The following is a 24,262-nucleotide window of genomic DNA, read 5'->3' as shown; positions in this document are numbered from 1 at the left end:
TATTTAATCACGTATGAAGTCTACAAAAATGTTATCAGCAGTTGTACCTCAGTGCCACCTATGTTTTCCAAAGTACTAACTGTGTAATATCTGAGGCATTAATATTCAATAAATGCCAAGGTCTGGTGATCCATACAAACCGAAAACCGTAACTGAGCTGCACTGGCATTGGAAAAACAAGGCTTCAAACAGCTACTTAATTCTCTCAGTTTACATCTCAGTAACTATAACATGACAAACAGAATTTGTGACCTCGAAAAATTCAGAGAACACAAAGTCAGAACAAAATTAGAATACAACTTGGGAAGTATTAAGAATAAACTATATTAAACATAAAAAGGACCAGGTGCAGTGGCTCACACCTGTAATCCCAGCACTTTGGGAGGCCAAGGCAGGTGGATCACTTGAGGTAAGGAGTTCAATATCAGCCTGGCCAACATGGTGGAACCCCATCTCTACTAAAAATACAAAAATTACCCGGATGTAGTGGCACTCACCTGTAATCTCAGCTACTTGGAAGGCTGAGGCACAAGAATCACTTGAACCCAGGAGGCAGAGGTTGGAGTGAGTCAAGATCACACCACTGCACTCCAGCCTGGGCAACAGAGCGAGACTCCGTCCTTAAAAAAATTTTTTCTTTTAAATTATTTTAATGAAAAGGATCACAGCTGGGGTGAGGAATCAGAAGAAATACATGACCTGAGTCTGAACAGATACTCTCCAAAGGGAAAAAAGAAAACATGATAATTTTTCTGGATTATGAACCTCTCTGAAACTCTAACGGAAGGTAAGACCAAAAAAAAAAGTTAATCAATACAATGAAGGGTCCTCTGACGAAGTGTGTACACAGTATAAGAGATTCAGTCACCATTTTCAAGTAGTCATTCAAAAAAGATTAACAAATATGATGATAAAACACAGAAAACCAATACTAATAATCATAGCATATGATTAAGCTAACCATACCTCCTGGTTCACCTAAGAAAGCCCATTTCATGCCTATTGCAGCAAGTATTTTAATAGTGTCCGTGTTCATTTGTATCATTTTATATGAAACATTCTATGGTTTCCCATGCATCATCAGATATTATTAAAACTATTAAATAATCTTTGGAGGAGTGATCAAATAACTCAACACCTGGTTAAAACTGACACATATCTTCAACCCAAATATCCCAAATCAGCAAAATCCTACAAATCAATTCCAATATGTGTAAACATTACAAACTTACATATCTTTTTTGTTTTTATTTGATCACAAAAGTCTAAGTCAAGTTACAATTATGTACCATGCCAAATATTGAGAAAATTCCTTGGCTTGTAATAAATTATTTAAATGAATATGTAAAAACATTAACAACCGAAACTAGTCACAACTAGAACATTACATATGAGACCATTGCAATGTCTGTTACTATCCATTTTGATTTTCACCAACATGTCCAAACCACTAGGACTAGGCCATCATTATACCAGAAATAAGCCTACCAGCCCAGTAGGTCACACTTAAATCTGACATCAAATCCTTCAGCAAACAATTCTTTAGTTATTTCCGTAAGTTAATGAAGAGGCCATCAAAATCCCTTGCAAAATGTGTCTTTTGTTTGAATGCTTCAGGAGTTTAGACTTCAAAAAACAAATCTTCTTAAGCAACATAAATAACTCATTAGAGCTTTAAAAACTGTAGAAAAAGAGGGACGGCCATGTGGAAACCACAAAACTGTAACTTCTGCTCTGGAATCTTCACAAACCATTTCAGAAAATAAAATTGTACCTATTCATTAGTAAATAACAATGGGATCACTCTTCTCTGACAGCATACATTAACGGAACTGTTTTTTTTTACTGGATAGTTTCTGTTTTTCAGTTTTACACATGACACATCAGGGAAAGTTAGGTTACGATTAATATCAAGAGATGATAGATAAACAAACAAACAACAAAAATCCCACGCAGGAGGCAAGAAAAGAGGCTGACTGGTTAAAGATAAACAGGCCAAATTCAACAATACTGATCAAGAGGGGTTAACATTTGAAAGAAGAGTTCTTTATACCTCTACTGACTAGAACTAAAGGGACTTTGGTTGGGTGCAGTAGCTCACACCTTTAATCCCAACACTCTGGGAGGCTGAGGCGGTCGGGTCACGAGGTCAGGAGTTCGAGACCAGCCTGACCAACATGGTGAAACCCCGTCTCTACTAAAAATACAAAACTTTGCCGGGCATGGGCCTGGTGTGGTGGCTCACGCATGTAATCCCAGCACTTTGGGAGGCCAAGCAGGCGAATCACCTGAAGTCAAGAGATCGAGACCATTCTCGCCAACATGGTGAAACCTCATCTCTACGAAAAATACAAAAATTACCCGGGTGTGGCGGCACGTGCCTGTAGTCCCAGCTATTTGGGAGGCTGAGGCAGGAGTATCACTCGAATCCCGGAGGCAGGGGTTGGACTGGGCTGAGATCATGTCAGTGAACTCCAGCCTGGTGAGACAGCGAGGCTCAGTCTTAAAAAATAGGGCCGGGCGCGGTGGCTCAAGCCTGTAATCCCAGCACTTTGGGAGGCCAAGACGGGCGGATCACGAGGTCAGGAGATCGAGACCATCCTGGCTAACACGGTGAAACCCCGTCTCTGCTAAACACTACAAAAAACTAGCCGGGCGAGGTGGCGGCGCCTGTAGTCCCAGCTACCCGGGAGGCTGAGGCAGGAGAATGGCGTGAACCCGGGAGGCGGAGCTTGCAGTGAGCTGAGATCCGGCCACAGCACTCCAGCCTGGGTGACAGAGCGAGACTCCGTCTCCAAAAAAAAAAAAAACAAAACAAAACAAAAAAAGGCCAGGTGCAGTGGCTCACGTCTGTAATCCCAGTACTCTGAGAGGCCGAGGCGGGTGGATCACCTGAGGTCGGGAGTTCGAGACCAGCCTGACCAACATGGAGAAACCCCGTCTCTACTAAAAATACAAAATTAGCTGGGTGTGGTGGCACATGCCTATAATCCCAGCTACTAGGGAGGCTGAGACAGGAGAATTGCTTGAACCTGGGAGGCGGAGGTTGCGGTGAGCCGAGATTGTGCCATTGCACTCCAGCCTGGGCAACAAGAGTAAAACTCCGCCTCAAAAAAATAAATAAATAAAAAATAAAAAATTAGCCAGTCGTGGTGGCGCACGCCTCTAATCCCAGATACCTGGGAGGCTGAGGCAGGAGAAACACCTGAACCCAGGAGGCAGAGGTTGCAAGTGAGCCAAGATCGCACCACTGAAGTCCAGCCTGGGCGACAGAGCAAGACTCCGTCTCAAAAAGGAAAAAAAGATTTTAAAATCCCAGGTATCAGCTGCAATGCAGTGACTCTTTACCATTTCTTCTCATAACTTTTGCTCTGGTTTATAACAATGACTACCAATGAACCTTCTGAATATTAATTTGGATTCCTCAGGAATCCTTGGATCTGGAATATGAGGTACTGTGCTCAGTGAGCCTTCTAAAAACACTGGAAAAGAATATATAAATGAATAGATTTGCATTATTCTTCACGAGTTCTACGAGTTTGGTTAACATGAGCCACTTTTTATAGATTCCCTTCAACTCTCAGATTGGCTCTAAATCAGAGGTCAGCAAACACTTCAGGTAAAGGGCCAGATGTAAATATTTTTTAGGCTTGGCAGGCCATGTAGTCTCAATACAGTCTCATATAGTGGTGTCACTACTCAAATCAGTTTTTGTAGGGCAAAGAAATCATAAACAAAACAAATAAAGACAAGTATTACAAAAACAGGCAGCCTGTGAACTGAGCCTGGTCTACTCTAGGCTGTCAACCCCTGGTCTGGATGAGACAATTAAAACTACAACAACTATGCACGAAAAATTAATGCATAGTTTGAGATAGTATGTCCTGCACATACAGTCTGAAACCCCAAATCAGGGTTGCCACACCCAAATTCTGCAGGGAACTATTCACATAGAATGTCATATTGTTTAAACCATGTTCTAAAGATGGATATATAGCCATATGCAGTGGTAGGCAACTATTGTCCCACTATTCAGGAGGCTGAGGCAGGAGGATAGCTCGAGGAGGTCAAGACCAGCGTGGGTAACATAGGGAGACACAATCAAAAGAGAAAAAAACAAAGAAAGATGGGCACAGCAGCATGCCTACTCTCCCAGCTACTTGGGAGGCTGAGGTAGTTAAGCCCAGGAGTTTGAGGCTGTAGTGTGCTATAATCACACTTGTCAATAGCCACTGCACTCCAGCCTGGGCAACACAGCAAGATACCATCAATAAACAAATTGCATCCTATATAAATCTGATGCCATGTTGAACCACATCAAGCATGCCTTCCACTAACACTCCCAGGACCCACGAAAAATTCAACTGTTTTCATTTCAATACGTCTCATTTCAATACAAGGCCAGTAGTTTTGAATCTCTGCTAACAGAAAGAAATAAGCAAGGTGTAGAGTTTTCTTTGACATGTAGATCTCCTGGTACCAACCTACACATACTGAATCAAAATACTTGGTGGACTGAATCTCAGACATTTTTCCTTAAGTTCCACAAATATATTGCAAGGTTGAAAACTACTGGAATTAGCAAAAAAACGTGATCAAAGATCAATGTATTACAATCTACCTGGATCAAAAAACACACCAATTTTTTGTTTTTTGTAGTATGATCTAGGAACCCACATTTTTTAAAAGCTCCTTGAGTGTTTACTATGTACATTGCAAAAACACTGTTCTGCTGGGCACAGTGGCGTATGCTTGTTGTATCAGCCACTCAGGAGGATGAGGAAGGAGGACTGCTTGAGCCCAGCCTGGGCAACATATCAAGACCCCATCTCTAAAAGGAAAAAAAAAAAAAAAAAAACACATTTTTTGCACTGTCCTTGGACGAAGCACTACACTGTTAGCCTCTGCCAACATTCCCTTAATCCTTCTGGCCTCACAGTCCCTTGGGTGCTACAATGGAATGCCTCTGACAAGCAAGGAAATACAACTGAGACCAACTGTTGCCTTAGCATATAACATACCTTTATTTTCAAGTTTATTATATGTGTTGAATAAACTGTGTTGAAATACTTAGGGCTATTCCCAACTAGTCAAATGGGACTAATAAGCTTTAATAGCAAGTCAGGTATATATTTAGCTGAATGCAGGAAAACTGAAAAGGGTATGAAGAATTACTCTTTTCTTTATTGAAGAGGCAAGCATTAATATGTACCATACAAGAAAAAGAAACTTCTCAGCCAAGCGTGGTGGCTGATGCCTGTAATCCCAGCACTTTGAGAGGCCAAGGCAGGCGGATCACCTGAGGTCAGGAGTTCGAGACTAGCCTGGTCAACATGGTGAAAACCCATCTCTACCAAAAATACAAAAATTAGCTGGGCAAGGTGGCAGGCACCTGTAATCCCAGCTACTCGGGAGGCTGAAGCAGGAGAGTCACTTGAACCCAGGAGGCAGAGGTTGCAGTGAGCTGAGATCATCCCATTGCACTCCAGCCTGAACAATAAGAGCGAAACTCTGTCTCAACAAATAAATTAAAAAAAAAAAAAAAAAAAGAAACTTCTCAGATTTTAAAACCAAGTAACATAAAATTTAAACATCACCCCAATATTCCTAACTCAAATATTTCATAACTACATGATACAACAACTAAAGCTAAAATAAGATGGACATTTGGATATTTTCATGACATTAACATTTTCCCAGAAAGCATACTCCAAGAAACTGCACCAACAAAATGCTAGAACTAACATCTGTCATTTACTCCAATGCAAATTTTTCCCATAAATAAAGACTGGTAAGTACTGAAGTGTTTAAACTATTTAATCTACAGGTGGTGGAGTAACCTAATATGAAAACAATCACAAGACAATTATAAAAAACAATCTTATAAAATTCTCATTGCTTCCAGAATAATCGCTTTTAAAATTTCCACTTAGTAAATACTGCCTGGAAAAAAAATCAAATACACTCTATATTATGGTAAAGACAAACCTAAATGCAATTCAGACATATTATAAAAATGTATTAATTCTTAAGGCAGTTGAATGTTATACTAAATGAGTAAAAAATGTCGTTTAATTTATATTCAATAGCAATTATCAAAAAGTTTGTCTTCTAAGGAAAAATAAAGTATTAAATAAAAATGACAACTGATATTGATGAAGTACTGGCTTATATGCTTGAAACTCTTAAAAATATATTCCCATGTGTCATAAAATTATGGTCAAGTTGAAGGCTGACAAAGAAAAAGATGACCAGATATGACAAGTGTTTTCCCTCATTCTTTGTTACATGAAATTATTATTTCAAACATGAAATATGTAAATCAGTATTTATTTTATACTTGAAAGTCCCGTAAATCTTAGTTGTGTTGGACTATTTCTATTAGGAAGACAAGAAGAGAGAGGTGGCATCTTAAAATTAACGAAGAAAATCAACTTTACTCATTACTTGGACAAGTTGAACACTTACCATTTGATTCCTCCCTTTAAACTGAACAGTGAAATAAGAGAAAGCACATAAGAGGGCCTAATTTCAAAGCTTAAAAAAAAACACACACACACACACACACAGCATTAAAATTGTTTAACAATTTTCTCCAAAGACAGTTTTCAAAGTAAATGAAGAACAACTGACAGAATGGCCTCAATGCATTCTTAATACAATGTTTTCCTATTAATATATTACCATTAACACAAAATATTTGAGATAGGTAGAGCTTTCACTCATATTGCGTTTAGTACTTGATTAACTTTATAGTAATAAGAAGCACTGTGAAGCTTGGAACCAAATAAAACTGACACCAAAATAATGAAAAACTTGTGCAGATTCGTATCATTTCTAATCACAAAAAAACTAACAGAACACTAGTCAGTGTTACACAATTATTACACCTCATTTACATACTATTTGAAACATGGACACCTCATTTACATACTATTTGAAACCAAAAAGTTAAGAGCATAGTGACTTTGCGGTCTATCTACCATAAATACTAATTTTAAAATGAAAAAAATAAATAAATAAAGATTCCAGCCCAGGTTTCCACAGACATTATAAAAAGGTCAGAAAGCAAATATTTTAAGTTACTGTGGGTCACAAGTCATTTCTAATCTTCTTCTTTCTTTTGCAATAACCCTTTAAAAACATAAACACCATCAGTATCTCTGTGGTGGAGTAATAGAAACCAGGCCGTGGTCCCAGGCTATAGCTTGCCAACTTACACTCTAGCCAATTAATTTTATCATGATGCTTCAAGTATGTGATACACACTTTAAGAAGCTACTAGAAAAGAAGGTATATTGTCACCTAATGCTTTTCTATGAGCATAATCTTATGAAACAACAGATGATCTATTTTAGAAATGTCAGCCAGGCATGGCGGTTTACACCTGTAATCCCAGCACTTTTGGAGGCTGAGGTGGGTAGATCACTTGAGGTCAAGAGTTCGAGACCAGCCTGGCCAACAGAGTGAAACCCCATCTCTACTAAAAATACAAAAATCAGCCAGGTGTGGTGGCGCGCACCTGTAATCCCAGCTACTTGGGAGACTGAGGCAGGAGAACTGCTTGAACCTGGGAGGCAGAGGTTGCAGTGAGCTGATATTGCACCACTGCACTCCAGCCTGGTTGACAAAGCAAGATTCCGGCTCAAAAAAAAAAAGGTAAATAAAATATTAAAGACAGGAAGAGAAAACCTAGACTAAAAGAGGCTGGATATATCAGCCAATTCAAAGAAATCAAATGTTTAAAAAAATAATAATTTAAGACCTGTGAAAATCTGGGCTTTAATTAGTTAAAATGAAAGAACTGACCATTTTTAAAATATGATAAAGGTTTTTTTAAAAAGTCTTCATCTTTTAGACATACTGAAAATAATAAAATTATATGAAGTCAGGTATTTCAAATAAAATAAATTGGGAAATAAAGTGGCTATACTTAAAGATGTAAAAGATCGGCCATATGTTTATAAGTGTTATGGCTGATGATGAGTACACACTAGAATCCTTTTGTACATGTCTGAAATCTTCCAAAATAAAGATCTTTCAATATTCCTATATGGTGAAAATCAGTCAAGTGGAAATGATGTATATATCAAGATTTCTAATTTAATAGCATGTTTTTTAAATATCAACTAAAATAACAGGAAAAAATACGACATCCACTTCATAAAACATAAACATTATCTTCAAACTAATTTTACTTTACCACGCATGAGAGGTTAAGAAAATCACTAATTTATCAAACATCATAAATTTTGAAAGATTAGAAAAGACCACTGTATAAACCAAAATCTAAAGAATTCTAAATATACATCATAAACCTGAAAATATAAAATAATTTTAGTTAACCAGTAGTTTACTTACATTTTCCATGTAGTTTGGCTTAAAGCCCTCTTGCTGTCGCCTCAGTTCCTCCTGTTCTCTGTGTCGGATCATTTCTTCCTCACGCCGCCGATGCTCCTCCTCATGTCTGAAAATGTTTTAAATAAAAATGTCAGCATCGTGACATGTGAGCTGTCATTGGACATTTTATTGCATGTAAAATAAAATCATTTATGCAATCACATTATTCCACACCTGTCATCACGGCTGGTCACAGCATCCTAAATTTACCTTCCTTCTATGTCACTCCAAGCCTTTAATAAATCAAATAAGCCAAAGACATAAAGTAACTTAGCTAAGGTAAATCAGAAAAACAAAGTAAAATCATAACCTAGGATAGTTAATTGTGTATATTCAAGAAATTAAGAGTCAAAAAAAAAAGCTGAAACATGTACTCTCTTACTATAAAAAGGAAAAAATCTCAGCCAGCCATGGTGGCTCACACCTGTAATCCCGGCACTTTGGGAGGTTGGGGCGAGTAGATCACCCGAGGTCGGGAATTCAAGACCTGCCTGGCCAACATGGTGAAACCCCATCTCTACGAAAAATACAAAATTTAGCCAGGTGTGTTATAATCCCAGCTACTCGAGAGGCTGAGGCACCAGAATAGGTTGAACTCCGGAGGCAGAGGTTGCAGTGAGCGGAGATCGCCCCACTGCACTCCCGACTGGGCAACAGTGAGACCCTGTCTCAAAAAAAAAAAAAAGAAAAAAAAAAGGGAAAAAGTCAGATCTACTGATCTATCACTGACATTGCACAGTTCTTAAAGGCACTCAGAACATCTCCAGAGATAAGCCACCTCAAAAAACCACAATGTCGAGACAAAAATCCTATTTCCAAAAGGAAGCCTTGCCAACTCCTCTCTCCCCATTCTCATCAACCCACTAAAAGAAATCCCCTGAAGCAGGTGTCAGCCCACATCTGTTTTTAGAAATGAAGTGTTATAGCATAAACATTTACATTACTGTCTACAGTTACTTTGGGGCTAAAGCAGTGAGTAGCTGAGACAGAGGCAATGTAACCTCCAAAGCCTGAAATATTTAATATCTAGTTCCAGAAGGTTCGCTGATCCCTGCACTACAGGTGTCTTCAAAGGAAAATCACTATCTACATATAGCAGGATTACGATGAAATCAGTCATGAAGTTATAAATGATTAAGAGGAAAAACCTACATAGTAATATTGAAGTAACAGACTCACATTATATTGGCATTTAAACCAATGCAAATTCAAATATACACAGGTTGAGTCTCCCTAATCCAAAAATCTGAAAGCATTTCCGAATTTTCTTAATATGAAATGCTCCAAAATCTGGATTTTTGGGGTTTTTTTGAGACAGGGTCTTACTCTGTCACCCATGCTGGAGTGTAGTGTACCAATCTCAGCTCGGCTCACTGCAGCCTTGACCTCCCAGGCTCAAAGCAATCCTCCAACCTTAGCCTCCCAAGTAGCTGGGACTACAGGCACGTGCCACTATGCCCAGATAATTTTTGTACTTTTCTAGAGACAGGGTCTTGCCATGTTGCCCAGACTGGTCTTAAACTCTTGGGCTCAAGTGGTCTGCCCGCCTCAACCTCCCAAAGTGCTGGGATTACAGCCGTGAGCCCCCACGCCCCGGCTGGAACTTCTTTATAGCCAACATGATGTTTAAAAAAATGCTCACTGGAGCATTTCAGATTTAGGATGCTCACCTGGTAAACACAATGCAAATACTGAAAATGTGAAAAAATCCAAAATACTTCTTCTGGTGTTAAACATTTCCCATAATAGATGCTCAACGTGTATGCCCACCCACCAATAAAACTGTAACAGAAATTTAAATAGTGAAGGCTATATAAAGCTGATGCCCCTTTATTAGGTCTCGTTTTCCAGTACGTTTCTCTTATAACGTACTTTTCCTACATTTAGAATTGCAACCTCTCAAATTTCAAGATACCTTGTTCTTGTTTGTTGCACAACACTCCTGCTAAATCTGAGTCCACTAATTAAAAGATATGGTGATGGCCGGGCGTGGTGGCTCACGCCTATAATCCCAGCACTTTGGGAAGCCAAGGCAGGCGGATCACAAGGTCAGGAGATCAAGACCATCCTGGCTAACACTGTGAAACCCCGTTTGTACCAAAAATACAAAAACTTAGCCGGGCGTGGTAGTGGGCGCCTGTAGACCCAGCTACTCCAGAGGCTGAGGCAGGAGAATGGCGTGAGCCCGGGAGGCAGAGCTTGCAGTGAGCCGAGATCATGCCACTGTACCCCAGCCTGGGCGACAGAGCGAGACTCCGTCTCAAAAAAAAAAAAAAAAAAAAAAAAAAATACGGTGATTTCTTCTACTGCCAGAGAAAAAACTCAGAACTTCACGTCAGGCCACATGAACAAAAATGTTCCTAAGGGATTTCGAGCAAAATTTGGACTATTTTAAGATTGTTGTCTTGCCTCTAAAATACAACTCTTAGTATAATCCTTAAAAATAATCTTTAAGTAAATTGGTGAATCCTTTTCCTGGATATTAACACATTTCATACATTTTACTGTGAAGAAAATACTTCACATTCATGGGTATGTATGGGGATGGGAAGATCCAGTAAGGCCAAATGTGCTGAAACTCAGTTTTACTCATTTTAAAAAGGGTCAATATACTCATACTAATACTACTTATAAAAAGGGTCAATATACTAATAATATACTAATACTACTCATATGCTTAGTGGGATCTGGGGCAGCATCCCACAATCATCCACGTAATATTTCTGCAGTAAGATAAAACATTCACAGTCTGGAGATAATAAAGGTTTCACATAACAGGAGTTCAGATCAACCTTTGCCAGCAAATGGATTCACGTCAGATTGCCACTTGAATGAATAAGGATACACAGAAAAACGTTTGGTCCGGTGCGGTGGCTCACGCCTGTAATCCCAGCACTTTGGGAGGCTGAGGCAGGCGGATCACCTGAGGTCAGGAGTTCAAGACTAGCCTGGCAACATGGCGAAACACTGTGTCTACTTAAAATACAAAAATTTGCTGGGCACCGTGGTGCATGCCTGTAATCCCAGGTACTCGGGAGGCTGAGGCAGGAGAATCGCTTGAGCCCAGGAGGCGGAGGTTGCGGACAGCTGAGACTGCGCCACTACACTCCAGCTTGCACAACACAGCGAGACTCCATCTCAAAAAAAAAAAAAGAAAGAGAAAAAGAAAAAAAAACACCAAAACTTTTTAGTCTCAAAGCTTCCAAATTACAAAGACAATTACAGTAGACATAGTGACCTTGTTGGGGCCAACTTCTACCACATAATTTTAAATGAACAAACCTATTTCCAGTAAACAGAAATGTATGCACAAATGTGCAGGGACATATGTATACAGAGATATATTCTGTGGCATTATTTATAAAAGCAAAAGGTCAAGGACACATTAATCAGTTATAAATGGGAAACAAGGTTCAATGACACCTTGGGAGATAAGAAACACATCTGTTACAGAGGTAGATTACTATCTACTGGCAAGAAAGAATGTCTGCGATGCAAATGTCAGGACAAAGGGCAACGAAAAGAATGGGATTCCTATTACTGCTTTTTTTTTTTTTTTTTGAGGCAGAGTCTTGCTCTGTCGCCCAGGCTGGAGTGCAGTGGCCGGATCTCAGCTCACTGCAAGCTCCGCCTCCCGGGTTCCCGCCATTCTCCTGCCTCAGCCTCCCAAGTAGCTGGGACTACAGGCGCCCGCCACCTCGCCCGGCTAGTTTTTTGTATTTTTAGTAGAGACGGGGTTTCACTGTGTTCGCCAGGATGGTCTCGATCTCCTGACCTTGTGATCCGCCCGTCTCGGCCTCCCAAAGTGCTGGGATTACAGGCTTGAGCCACCGCGCCCGGCCTCCTATTACTGCTTTTAACAATCATTTTTATGGCCAAACTTGGTGGCTCACACCTGTAATCCCAGCACTTTCAGAGGCGGAGGCAGAAGTGAAGGTGGGATGATCACTTGAGTGACAGCCTCTCTCCACAAACAATAGAAAATATTAGCCAGGGCCATGCGCAGTGGCTCATGTCTGTAATCCTAGCACTCTGGGAGGCCGAGGCGGGCAGATCACTTGAGGTCAGGAGTTCAAGACCAGCCTGGCCCACGTGGTGAAACCCCATCTCTACTAAAAATACAAAAAAATTACCCAGACGTGTTGGCACGCGCTTGTAATCCCAGCTACTCAGGAGGCTGAGGTAGGAGAATCACTGACACCTGGGAGGTAGAGGTTGCAGTGAGCTGAAATCATGCCACTGCACTCCAGCCTGGGTGACAGATCAAGGCTCCGCTTCAAAAAAAAAAAAATATATATATATATATATGGCAGGCATGGTGGCACAGGTTTATACTCCCTGTTACTAGGGAGGCTAGGGTGGGAAGATCACTTGAGCTCCAGAAGATGAGACTGTGGGGAGCCATGATCACACCATTGCACTCCATTCTGGGTGACAGAGTGAGATTCTGTCTAAAAAATAAGAATCATTTTTATAACCATAGAAGAGGGTATGAAAAAGATTATACCACACTGGAAATGATTGGAGGAACAGGAGCACTGACCTTGTGATTATACCACACAGATGATCTATAATCTAAATTTAATGACAGCAAACGGAAGCAATCCTGTTGTCCATATACGTTTGCTTTCAATTATTTCTACTCCACAAATGCTTTAATGACTACCTTTATAATTATATAAATTACCTCTTCAGGTCAAGGATTACTTCCTAGGTTATATTCACAAATGGAACTACTAAGGAGAGAAAAACTAATAATTATGACAAATTTTAATATCCTTCATGTTACATTTAATTGAAAACTAAAAAAAATTTCAATTTTAAAATTTGTTTTATTTTGAGGTCCATTAATTATTTACAGGACTCAAATATTTTTGCAGGATTCTGAAAGATTCCTACTGGATAAAACCTCCTTGCTGTTATTATCTGGCACTATGGCTCTACATCCAACACAGAGCCTAAGATATAAGAAGGGCTTTATAATAATTTGCTAAGTAACTTAAGAAAGGAAGTGGGGGCCAGGCGCGGTGGCTCACGCCTGTAATCCCAGCACTTTGGGAGGCCAAGGCAGGCGGATCACCTGAGGTCAGGAGTTCGAGACGAGCCTGGCCAACATGGTGAAACCCTGTCTCTACTAAAAATACAAAAATTAGCCTGGTGTGGTGGTAGGCACCTATAATCCCAGTTACTTGGGAGGCTAAATCAGGAGAATCTCTTAAACCTGGGGGGCCGAGGTTACAGTGAGCCAAGATTGTGCCACTGCACTCCAGCCTGGGCAACAGAGCAAGATTCCTTCTCAAATAATAATAATAATAATAATAATAATAATAATAATAATATAAAAATTAGCCGGGCATGGTAGCGTGCGCCTGTAATTCCAGCTACGCACGAGGCCGAGGCAGGAGAATCGCTTGAACCTGGGAAGCGGAGGCTGCTGTGAGCTGAGATCGCACCACTGCATTCCAGCCTGAGCCACAGAGCGAGACTCCAACTCAAAAAAAAAAAAAGAAAAGGAAGGAAGGAAGTGGGGCCAGATGCAGTGGCTCACGCTTGTAATCCCAGCACTCTGGGAGGACAAGGTGGGCTGATCATCTGAGGTCAAGGGTTTGAGACTAGCTTGGCCAACATGATAAAACCACATCTCTACTAAAAATACAAAAATTAGCCAGGCATGGTGGTGGGCGCCTGTAATCCCAGCTACTCGGGAGGCTGAGGCAGGAGAATCACTTGAACCCAAGAGACAGAGGTTGCAGCGAGCCGAGATCGCGTCAACGCACTCCAGCCTGGGCGACAAGAACGAAACTCTGTCTCAAAAAAACAAACAAAAAAGGAAGTAGGTAGGTGAGTAAATGGGTGGAGAGAGAAGGAACGAAGGAGTAAGTGAACGAACAAAACAAACGAATAACCACTAAGTGGTCAAGTCACAGGCTGAACCAGTTCATGTAAGCCCTTCATCCTGGTCTTCCTTCAGTACCTGCCACAACCTCTGAAGAATTAAGTTACCTATGAAAAACTAAATAATGTATTTATAGCACTGAAAGTCAAACCAGAAACTTGTGAACTCCAAACAAATTCCTCTCAAAATGTACTGTCTTAGGCCAATTTTTCTATCTTCCAACTAAGGTAAAACACAAAGGCAGAGCTCAGATTATTTGGCTTGTTAACAAATAAAGCTATCTTGCTTGGTAGCAGTCTCAGGCAGATACATCTCTTCAGTTTGTGACAATTTTCTTCACTTGCTCCATCTTGCAAATATATATGAGTTCCTAGACATAATCTTTTTTCTTTGCTTTATACATACTGCAAAACTACTCAAAAAAATTTTTTTTATTTTTGAGACAGAGTCTCGCTCTGTGGCCCAGGCTGGAGGGCACTGGCGCGATCTCGGCTCACTACAAGCTCCGCCTCCCAGGTGCACGCCATTCTCCTGCCTCAGCCTCCCGAGTAGCTGGGACTACAGGCGCCACCACCACGTCCAGCTAATTTTTTGTATTTTTAGTAGAGACGGGGTTTCACTGTGTTAGCCAGGATGGTCTCAATCTCCTGACCTTGTGATCCGCCCGTCTCGGCCTCCCAAAGTGCTGGGAATACAGGCGTGAGCCACTGTACCCTGGCCAAAAACTACTCAATTTTAAGGCAAGTTGTTCACACTTCTTAAATCAAGATTCTTATAGCTAATTTCAAAAGAGACTCCCCAGCCACCAGGCAAAACTAAGACTGTAACAGATTTATCACTCCCTGTATTTACTAGAATTTAGCCAAATATAAAAGTTACTCATCAAATGATCACCTCATATTATTTTCAGTTAATTGAATTTTAAATTGAATCTGATGCCCTTGTATACTGAGATAACATAATAAAAAAAAATCAAGCAATAAAAAATTACCACATCTGCAACAAGCATTCCATATCTCGGCCTATGATTAAATCAGCAACCTATCCTCTATGTGCCTCACGAGCTTCCCCTAATATTAACCCCTTGTATAACCACAGTAAAAAATTATGAAAACCAGGAATGACTACTGGCACAATATTATAATTAACTACAGACATTATTAAAATTTCACCACTTTCCCCACTATTTTTAAAGAGACAGGGCCTTACTATGTTTTTTTCTTTGTTTGTGTTTATTTGTTTTATGAGACAGGGTCTTGCTGTGTTTCCCAGGCTGGAGTGTAGTGGCTATTCACATGCACTATCCCACTACTAATCAGCACGGGAGTTTCTACCTACTCCATTTCTGACCTGGGCCGGTTCACCCCTCCTGAGGTAACCTGGAAGTCCCCTGCTCCCAGAAGGTCACCAAATTGGTGCCAAACTTAATGCAGACATCCAATCAACATAGTGCATTACAGCCCAGAACTCCTGGGTTCAAGCCATCCGCCCACCTCAGCCTCCTAAGGAGCTGGGACTACAGGCCCACTAACACCTTTCTTCTGTTCCAGGAACTTATCCAGAATCCCACATTGTATTTAGTTGTTAATTCTCCTTAGTCTCCACCAGTCTGTAACAGTTCAGTCTTTCTATCTTTCACGAACCTGACACTATTAAAGAGAACTGATGATTATTTTGTAGAATGTCCTTAAATTTGGGTTTGTCTGAAATTTTCTCATGACTGGAATGATTATACATATCTGGCAAGAATATCACAGAAATAATGTTATATCCCATTCAGTGAATCCTATCAAGGGGCTCCTGATGTCAACTGTCTTATTACAGGTGATACAAAATTTAGTGTTTGGTTACGGTGGTGTCTACTGGGTTTCTCCACTTTAATATTTTTTCCATTTGTACATAATACAAATTTGAGACTATGCAAAAACCCTGTTTCTCAAGTTTCTGCCCACCAACTTTGGCATCCATCAAAAAAGTTTGTCTGTAACAATTATTATTAAACATCAAGGCACCAGCTATGTTCACTGCTACTGAAGCTTCTAGGGCCTCTCGGTAGAAAAAGCCACAACACACAGCACAAGGGGCAGGCATGGTGGCACATGCCTCACAGCACAAGGGGCAGGCATGGTGGCACATGCCTCACAGCACAAGGGGCAGGCATGGTGGCACATGCCTCACAGCACACGGGGCAGGCATGGTGGAACATGCCTCACAGCACAAGGGGCAGGCATGGTGGCACATGCCTGTACTATCAGTGCTTCAGGAGGCTGAGGCAGGAAGGATCGCTTGAGGCCAGGAGTTTGATACCAGCCTAAGCAACATAGCATAATCCCATCTCTACAAAAAAATAAAAATTAAACAATTAGCTGGGTGTGGTGGTGCACACCTACAGTCCCAGCTACTTGGGAGGCTGAAGCAGGATTGTTTGAGGTCAGGAGTTTGAGGTTACAGTCAGCTATGATGGCGACACTGCACTTCAGCCTGAGTGACAGGACAAGACATTGTCTCTTAAATAATTTTTTTTAATTAAGAATAAAATACAGTATATGTATACATATTAACCCATACATAAACACACGTCTCTATTTCTGCATGTATTTGTCAATATTAAACACCACAGAGTTTATACGTCTGATTCAAATCACACTCACACAGGATTTTAACGTTAGCTGTTCATCTTTCTCTAATAATGAGAAACCTGAGTCTCATTATCCACAATATACATCCATACCTTGGTATGTGCAGGGGACTGGTTCCAGAACCACTCCCAGACACCAGAATCCACTGATACTTAAGTCCCTGACATACGGTGTAGTATTCACATATAACCTATGCATATCCTCCTACACACTTAAAAGCATCTCTACTTATAATACCTAATACAATGTAAAGACTATGTAAACTTTACACTGCAGCGTTATACTGCACTGTTTACGGAGAATGACAAGTAAAAAAAAGTCCTCCTACACACTGAAAAGCATCTCTAGATTACTTATAATACATAATACAACGTAAAGGCTATGTAAATAGTTGTTATACTGCACTGTTTAGAGAATGATAAGTTAGCCGGGCGCAGTGGCTCACGCCTGTAATCCCAGTACTTTGGGAGGCTGAGGCAGGAGGATCATGAGGTCAGGAGTTCAAGATCATCCTGGCTAAAATGGTGAAACCCCATCTCTACTAAAAATACAAAAAATTAGCCGGGCGTGGTGGCAGGCACCTATAGTCCTAGCTACTTGGGAGGCTGAGGCAGAAGAATGGTGCGAACCCGGGAGCTGGAGCTTTCAATGAGCCGAGATTGCGCCACTGCACTTCAGCCTGGGCGACAGAGCAAGACTCCATCTCAAAAAAAAAAAAAAAAAAAAAAGAAAGAGAATGACAGGTTAAAAAAGTCTGTTCGGCCGGGCGCGGTGGCTCAAGCCTGTAATCCCAGCACTTTGGGAGGCCGAGACGGGCGGATCACGAGGTCAGGAGATCGAGACCATCCTGGCTAACACAGTGAAACCCCGTCTCTACTAAAAAATACAAAAAAAAAACTAGCCGGGCGAGGTGGCTGGCGCCTGTAGTCCCAGCTACTCGGGAGGCTGAGGCAGGAGAATGGCGTAAACCCGGGAGGCGGAGCTTGCAGTGAGCTGAGATCCGGCCACTGCACTCCAGCCCGGGCGACAGAGCGAGACTCCGTCTCAAAAAAAAAAAAAAAAAAAAAAAAAAAAAAAAAAAAAAAAGTCTGTTCATGTTAGTATATACACAATTTTTTCCCCCCCGATATTAGCAATCCACAGTTGGCTGAATCCATAGATGTAGAACCCACAGATACAAAAGACTGTGTGTACACTAATCTGTTCATGTAAAAAGTATACACACAAAGAAGTTTCACAACTACTAGCCCATACGCCTAACTAGCTTACAGAATTTATGTATGGTTCTTATCATTAGTATTATGATATCCAGTCAAGATACTATTTCCCAGTTATTTAAGTTCCTTGTTTTCTTCCCTATCCCCTTTCAATGTGATGATGTTATTCATTTGTAAGACAATTAGGTTAATTTGTTGTATTTTTGTATCCTATTTTGGAATCCACCCCTCATATTCTGTTTGGTTTTAATGATTTATTTTTTGCTTACATGAGGGGTAGGTACAATTTCAAAAAGCTTAGCTGTCATCTCCAAGTTTTAAGAGGAAAAAGTTGGATTCAGGTAAGACTTTATGTTAGGGGAGAGGAGGTTTCCTCGTCTTTGTTAAAAGTAGAAAAGATCTGGCAAGGAGTGGTGGCTCATGCCTGTAATCCCAGCACTTTGGGAGGCCGAGGCAGGTACATCACCTGAGGTCAGGAGTTCAAGACCAGCCTGGCCAATATGGTGAAGCCCTGTCTCTACCAAAAATACAAAATTAGGTGGGCATGGTGGCGCAAGCCTGTAATCCCAGCCAGGAGGCTGAGGCAGGAGAATCACTTGAACCTGGGAGGCAGAGGTTACAGTGAGCCAAGATTGCGCCATTGCATTCCAACCTGGGCAACAAGAGCAAAACTCCATCTCCAAAAACAAAACAAAACAAAACAAGAAAAACAGTAGAAGAGATTTGAACATGTATGTATAAAAAGGAGAAAAGAAGTTTTTAAAAAGGTTCCTGAGGAAGGCACATTCATGATGTTGAGAGTTGTAAAAAAAAAAAAAAAAAAAAAAATAGTGGTTCTCAAGCTTTCAGATATATCTGAATACTGGAGGATTCCAGGTGGCTGGGCCTCACCACTGTTGTTTCTTATTCAGCAGTTCTGCAGGGAGGCGTGAGACTACATTCCAACAGTTCCCTAGGTGAAATGTTAATGCTGTCTGTCCAAGGAAGATAATTTAAGAATGAATTGGGTAGAGTGAAAGAAATCATATAGAAATATTTATAAATTGATAAACTCAGGTACAAAGTTTGAAAAAATACATCAAAATATACAGAACATCACCTATCTGCTGACCAGAGAAACTTCAAATTTGTTCATGGTTTTTCACTTTTTCTTTACTTTTACTTCCCCATGAACACCTTATTTTCTTTTTTTTTTTTTGAGATGGAGTCTCGCTCTGTCACCCAGGCTGGAGTGCCATGGCATGATCTCGGCTCACTGCAAGCTCCACCTCCCGGGTTCATGCCATTCTCCTGCCTCAGCCTCCCGAGCAGCTGGGACTATAGGCGCCCAACACAATGTCCAGCTAATTTTTTGTATTTTTAGTAGAGACGGGGTTTCACCGTGTTAGCCAGGATGGTCTCAACTTCCTGACCTCGTGATCCGCCCGTCTCAGCCTCCCAAAGTGCTGGGATTACAGGCGTGAGCCACCGCGCCCAGCTGAACACCTTATTTTCTTACCACAAGCAGTTTATATTTTTAAAACAAATACTATTTTCAAAACCAGATTTCTATGTTTGCTTTAACTATCATAGCTTTGTTCACAGTATTTCCTAACTAGTATGATTTTTGAACCTTTGAAGAGTAATGTTTATACCATTATATTTTGCAATTAAATACCACAAGCACAAGGTGAGCTATCAATGTGGGTTTATACATCTTGAATTAACCACTCTTCCAAACGTCCTTACTTAAACCTAAAAGATTTCAAGCTAACCATCACGACTGTCTATTTTGTACTAAGATTTTAAATTCCCATGACCCTTTTTAACACGGAGTCAACTTCCGGAAGTCTTTTTTTTTTTTTTTTTTTTTTTTTTTTTGAGATGGAGTCTCGCTCTGTAGTCCAGGCTGGAGTGCAATGGCAAGATCTCAGAACACTGCAACCTCCACCTCCCGGGTTCAAGCGATTCTCCTGCCTCAACCTCCCAAGTAGCTGGGATTACAGGCGCGTGCCACCACAGCCAGCTCATTTTTTAGTTTTAGTAGAGACAGGGTTTCACCATGTTGGCCAGGCTGGTCTCGAACCCCTGACCTCATGTGATCCGCCCAACTCAGCCTCCGAAAGTGCTGGAATTACAGGCATAAGCTACTGCCCCTAGCCTCAGAAATCTTGTTTAAACATTATCAGAAGCACAAAGTTACATAAAGATATTCACAGGAGAGTTATACACATAACAAAATAAATAAGAGCAATGCAAATACATCCATCTCTGGAAAAATGGATATTCACAGCATATTCTTACAACAAATTACACATAGTAATACCTAAAACCCTTGTTTAACTTCAAAGTGTTCACATTCAAAGTGCCCTTAGCCAGCTAAAAAATACAAACAATAGCAAATAATTATGCTGCATTGCGAAGGAACTCACTGTATGTGGTTAAAATGGACAATTTTTCTATTTTTCCCATGACTCAACTTATACAACTTGTAACAGGTGCTGGGGAGTTTTTGTTAATGAGACATACAATCCATGTTTCTGACGATGACCTTCTTTTACCTTAGTTGTATTTGCTTCCGTTTTTGCAACTCTTGGTTTCTGAGTTCTTCCAAGCGCCTGAGTTCTTCTTGACGCCTCATTAGATCTATAAAATAATGACTGCACATTAATATTTTTAGTTTCCCTTTCCATATTTTTATACAAATAAGCATAGAAGTTCTCCACCACTGGCAACATATTGGTATATTACTCATTTTATAATAAATTATAAGCTGGGTAATTAATCAAATAAATATCCTTTCTGAGCACGTTTCTTCATATATATATATGAGCATTCAAGTTCATTCTTGGTCAGTTGCAGTGGCCCACGCCTATAATCCCAGTACTTTGGGAGGCCAAGGCAGGTGGATTACTCGAGGCCAGGAGTTCGAGACCAGCCTGGCCAACAAGGCAAAACCACAACTCTACCAAAACTACAAAAATTAGCTGGGCATGGTGGCACGCACCTGTAGTCCCAGCTACTCAGAAGGCTGAGGCAGGAGAATCACTTGAACCCGGGAGGTAGAGGATGTATGAGTCGAGATTGTGCCACTGCACTCCAGCCTGAATGACAGGGCAAGACTCCATCTCAAAAACAAGTTCATTCTTGTTGGGGGAAAAAAGCGTAATAAACTCATCTTGGCTGGACGCAGTGGGCTCACGCCTTTTAATCCCAACACTTTGGGAAGCCCAGGTGGGCAACAGAGTGAGATGACTCCACCTCAAAAAACAAAAACAAATAAATAAATAAAAATTCATCTTTGGCCAGGCGCAGTGATTCAAGCCTGTAATCACAGCACTTTGGGAGGCTGAGACGGGCAGATCACAAGGTCAGGAGATCGAGACCATCCTGGCTAACACGGTGAAACCCTGTCTCTACTAAAAAATACAAAAAAACTAGCCAGGCGAGGTGGCGGGTGCGTGTAGTCCCAGCTACTCCAGAGGCTGAGGCAGGAGAATGGCATAAACTCGGGAGGCGGAGCTTGCAGCGAGCTGAGATCCGGTCACTGCACTCTAGCCTGGGCGATAGAGCAAGACTCCATCTCAAAAAAAAAACAAAATTCATCTTTATGTCAATAAATTAAAATAGGTAGGCTGGCTTGTGCCTGTAATTCCAGCACTTTGGGAGCCCGAGGCAGGCGGATCACTTTGGCCGAGGAGTTCGAGATCAGCCTGAGTAACATGGTGAAACTCTGTCTACAAAAAATACAAAAATTAGGGCCAAGTGTGGTGCCTCACGACTGTAATCTCAACATTTTGGGAGGCCAAGGCAGGTGGATCACCTGAGGTTGGGAGTTCAAGACCAGCCTGGCCAACATGGCGAAACCCCATCTCTACTAAAAATACAAAAATTAGCTGGGTATGGAGGTGCACGCCTGTAAGTCCAGCTACGTAGGAAATTGAGACACAAGAATCACTTGAATATGGGAGGCGGAGGTTGCAGTGAGCCAAGATTGCGCCACTGCACTCCAGCCTGGGTTGCATAGTAGAACTGTCTCTAAAATAAAATAAAATAAAATAAAATAAAATAAATTGTAATTGTTTTCAGCAGCAAATGCAAAGCCCAAACACATGCCTTCACAGACACCAGCAGAGAGCACTTAAGAACCAGACCAGACAAACATGAATCATGACATAAAACCCAAGGAACCTCCCTCACAACACAATTAGCATGAAATTCCTCCCTCACTAAACCAATGTCTTATGAAGAAGAAGAGTGAGGGGAGAATTCTTCAAAGAAGAAAGCAAAGATAAATGCTGATATAAACAAGACTTTTCAACAACAAAAAAGCATTTCCAACATCACCAATCCCTGCCATATCAAGAATAGGGGGGGTTCCAGAGTAAGATAATGAAAAGTACTTTTGTATTGCACATCTGAAAAGTAGTGTATAAACTTTCCATGTTAAAAATCTCCAAAGCTAAAAGTCTTTGCCTGTCATTTTGTACAAAATTATGTATGTATCCATGCATATATTTTAAAATAACAAAATGTTAAAATACTCTGGATGGCACAATTACTGGCTGCTTTTATTTTCCTTTTCTCTTTATATCTGAAATGTCTAAAGTGAACAAATTACCTCAATTGAATGTTTCTTAACAAATCCCTATACTCAAGAGTTGACACATATAATACTACAGCTAAAGTTAATCTAAGGTACCAATAACCCAAACTTCGTAACAATAGCAAGACACGCATCATAACCCTAACAAGGTAAATATTGTTATCCCCATTTTACAAATTAAAAACAGACATTTATAAATTATGGAAAAAAAAAGGATTCGGATAGATTACCAAGTTGCCCCAGCTATTACATGATTCGACTGGGGTGCCAGGCCAAACCTCTCCTTATTGCACAGCTCTTTCAAACAAGTCTGCCAAATCTAGTTGATCAGACTCAATTGGAAAACTTAAAAACATGCATTTGGGGATGTTGCTAAGGAAAGTCTGTTTTGGTATATGAGACAGGGCCGAGGCAGTTCTCATAATAGATAGGCCCATAGAGAAAACACTAAATTTTTATCTTAAAAAATGTTAAACATGACTGCAATTATTTCGAATCTTTATAACGTAAGTTCTTAACCTTAAATGCTCATTAGAATTACTTAAATATCTGACGGGGTACAGTGGCTCACACCTGTAATCCCAGCACTTTGGAAGGCTGAGGCAGGCAGATCACCTGAGGTCGGGAGTGTGAGGCCAGCCTGACCAACATGGAGAAACCCCGTCTCTACTAAAAACACAGAAATTAGCTGCGCGTGGTGGTGCACGCCTGTAATCAGAGCTACTCAGGAGGCTTAGGTGGGAGAGTCGCTTGAACCCGGAAGACGGAGGTTACAGTGAGCCAAGATCGTGCCATTGCACTCCAGCCTAGGCAATAAGAGCGAAACTCCATCTTAAAAAAAAAAAAAATTACTTAAATACTTTTTTTTTTTTCTCTCAGAGACAGGGTCTCACTCTGGTACCCAGGCTGGAGTAGAGTGGCATGATGGTAGCTCACTACAGCCTCAAACTCCTGGGCTCAAGCCGTCTTCCCACCTCAGTCTCCCAAATAGCCAGGACTGACAGGCTATGCAATTTAACAAAGCTGCCTTTAACCTCTCAGACCTTATTACCTTAACCGTTAACACTGGTATAATTAGCTCAAAGGCTCCAACAATCAAATTCTCAAATAAGCACAATCAACTAACACTTAAAAGAACTGTAAACTTAAAACTAGCATTTTATGCTTACTAAATTATATATATTTTTAAAGCTCCTAATACCCAAAGTTGCTGAAATTTCACTAAAGCTTACACATCTGTACATTGTCATGATCATATCTTTCTAGGGGAAAAAACTGTAAAAAGTACATAACTAGAGATATCTTTTTCTTTTTCTTTCTGAGACGGAGTCTCACTTTGTTGCCCAGGCTGGAGTGCAATGGCGAGGTCTTGGCTCACTGAAACCTCTGCCTACCGGGTTCAAGCAATTCTCCTGCCTCAGCCTCCCGAGTAGCTGGGACTACAGGCACCCGCCACGGCGCCCAGCTAATTTTTGTATTTTTAGTAGAGACGGGGGTTTCACCATTTTGGCCCGGCTGGTCTTGA

At 40.8% G+C, this 24,262-nt stretch overlaps 1 protein-coding gene across 5 annotated transcripts in view; it reads right to left on the bottom strand.

Moving 5' to 3' along the window:
* The window catches only part of PSPC1 (paraspeckle component 1), a 112,667-nt gene that overhangs the window by 50,376 nt on the left and 38,029 nt on the right, over window positions 1-24,262 (bottom strand). For all 5 annotated transcript variants that reach the window (XR_004054632.1, XR_004054633.1, XR_004054634.1 and 2 more), the window contains exons 5-6: window positions 20,693-20,777; window positions 8,362-8,467 (exon numbers count right to left, since the gene is read on the bottom strand). Coding sequence is in view for 1 of the 5 variants with exons in the window: in XM_010353132.2 (XP_010351434.1) it covers window positions 8,362-8,467; window positions 20,693-20,777 (191 nt within the window). In the remaining 4 variants the exon portion in view is untranslated. The remainder of the gene's footprint in view (window positions 1-8,361; window positions 8,468-20,692; window positions 20,778-24,262) is intronic.

This window comes from Rhinopithecus roxellana, chromosome 18 (assembly GCF_007565055.1).
Source record: "Rhinopithecus roxellana isolate Shanxi Qingling chromosome 18, ASM756505v1, whole genome shotgun sequence".
Lineage (NCBI taxonomy): Eukaryota > Metazoa > Chordata > Mammalia > Primates > Cercopithecidae > Rhinopithecus > Rhinopithecus roxellana.
Note: the sequence above shows the minus strand (reverse complement) of the source record. Positions and strands in the feature narration are given on the sequence as shown.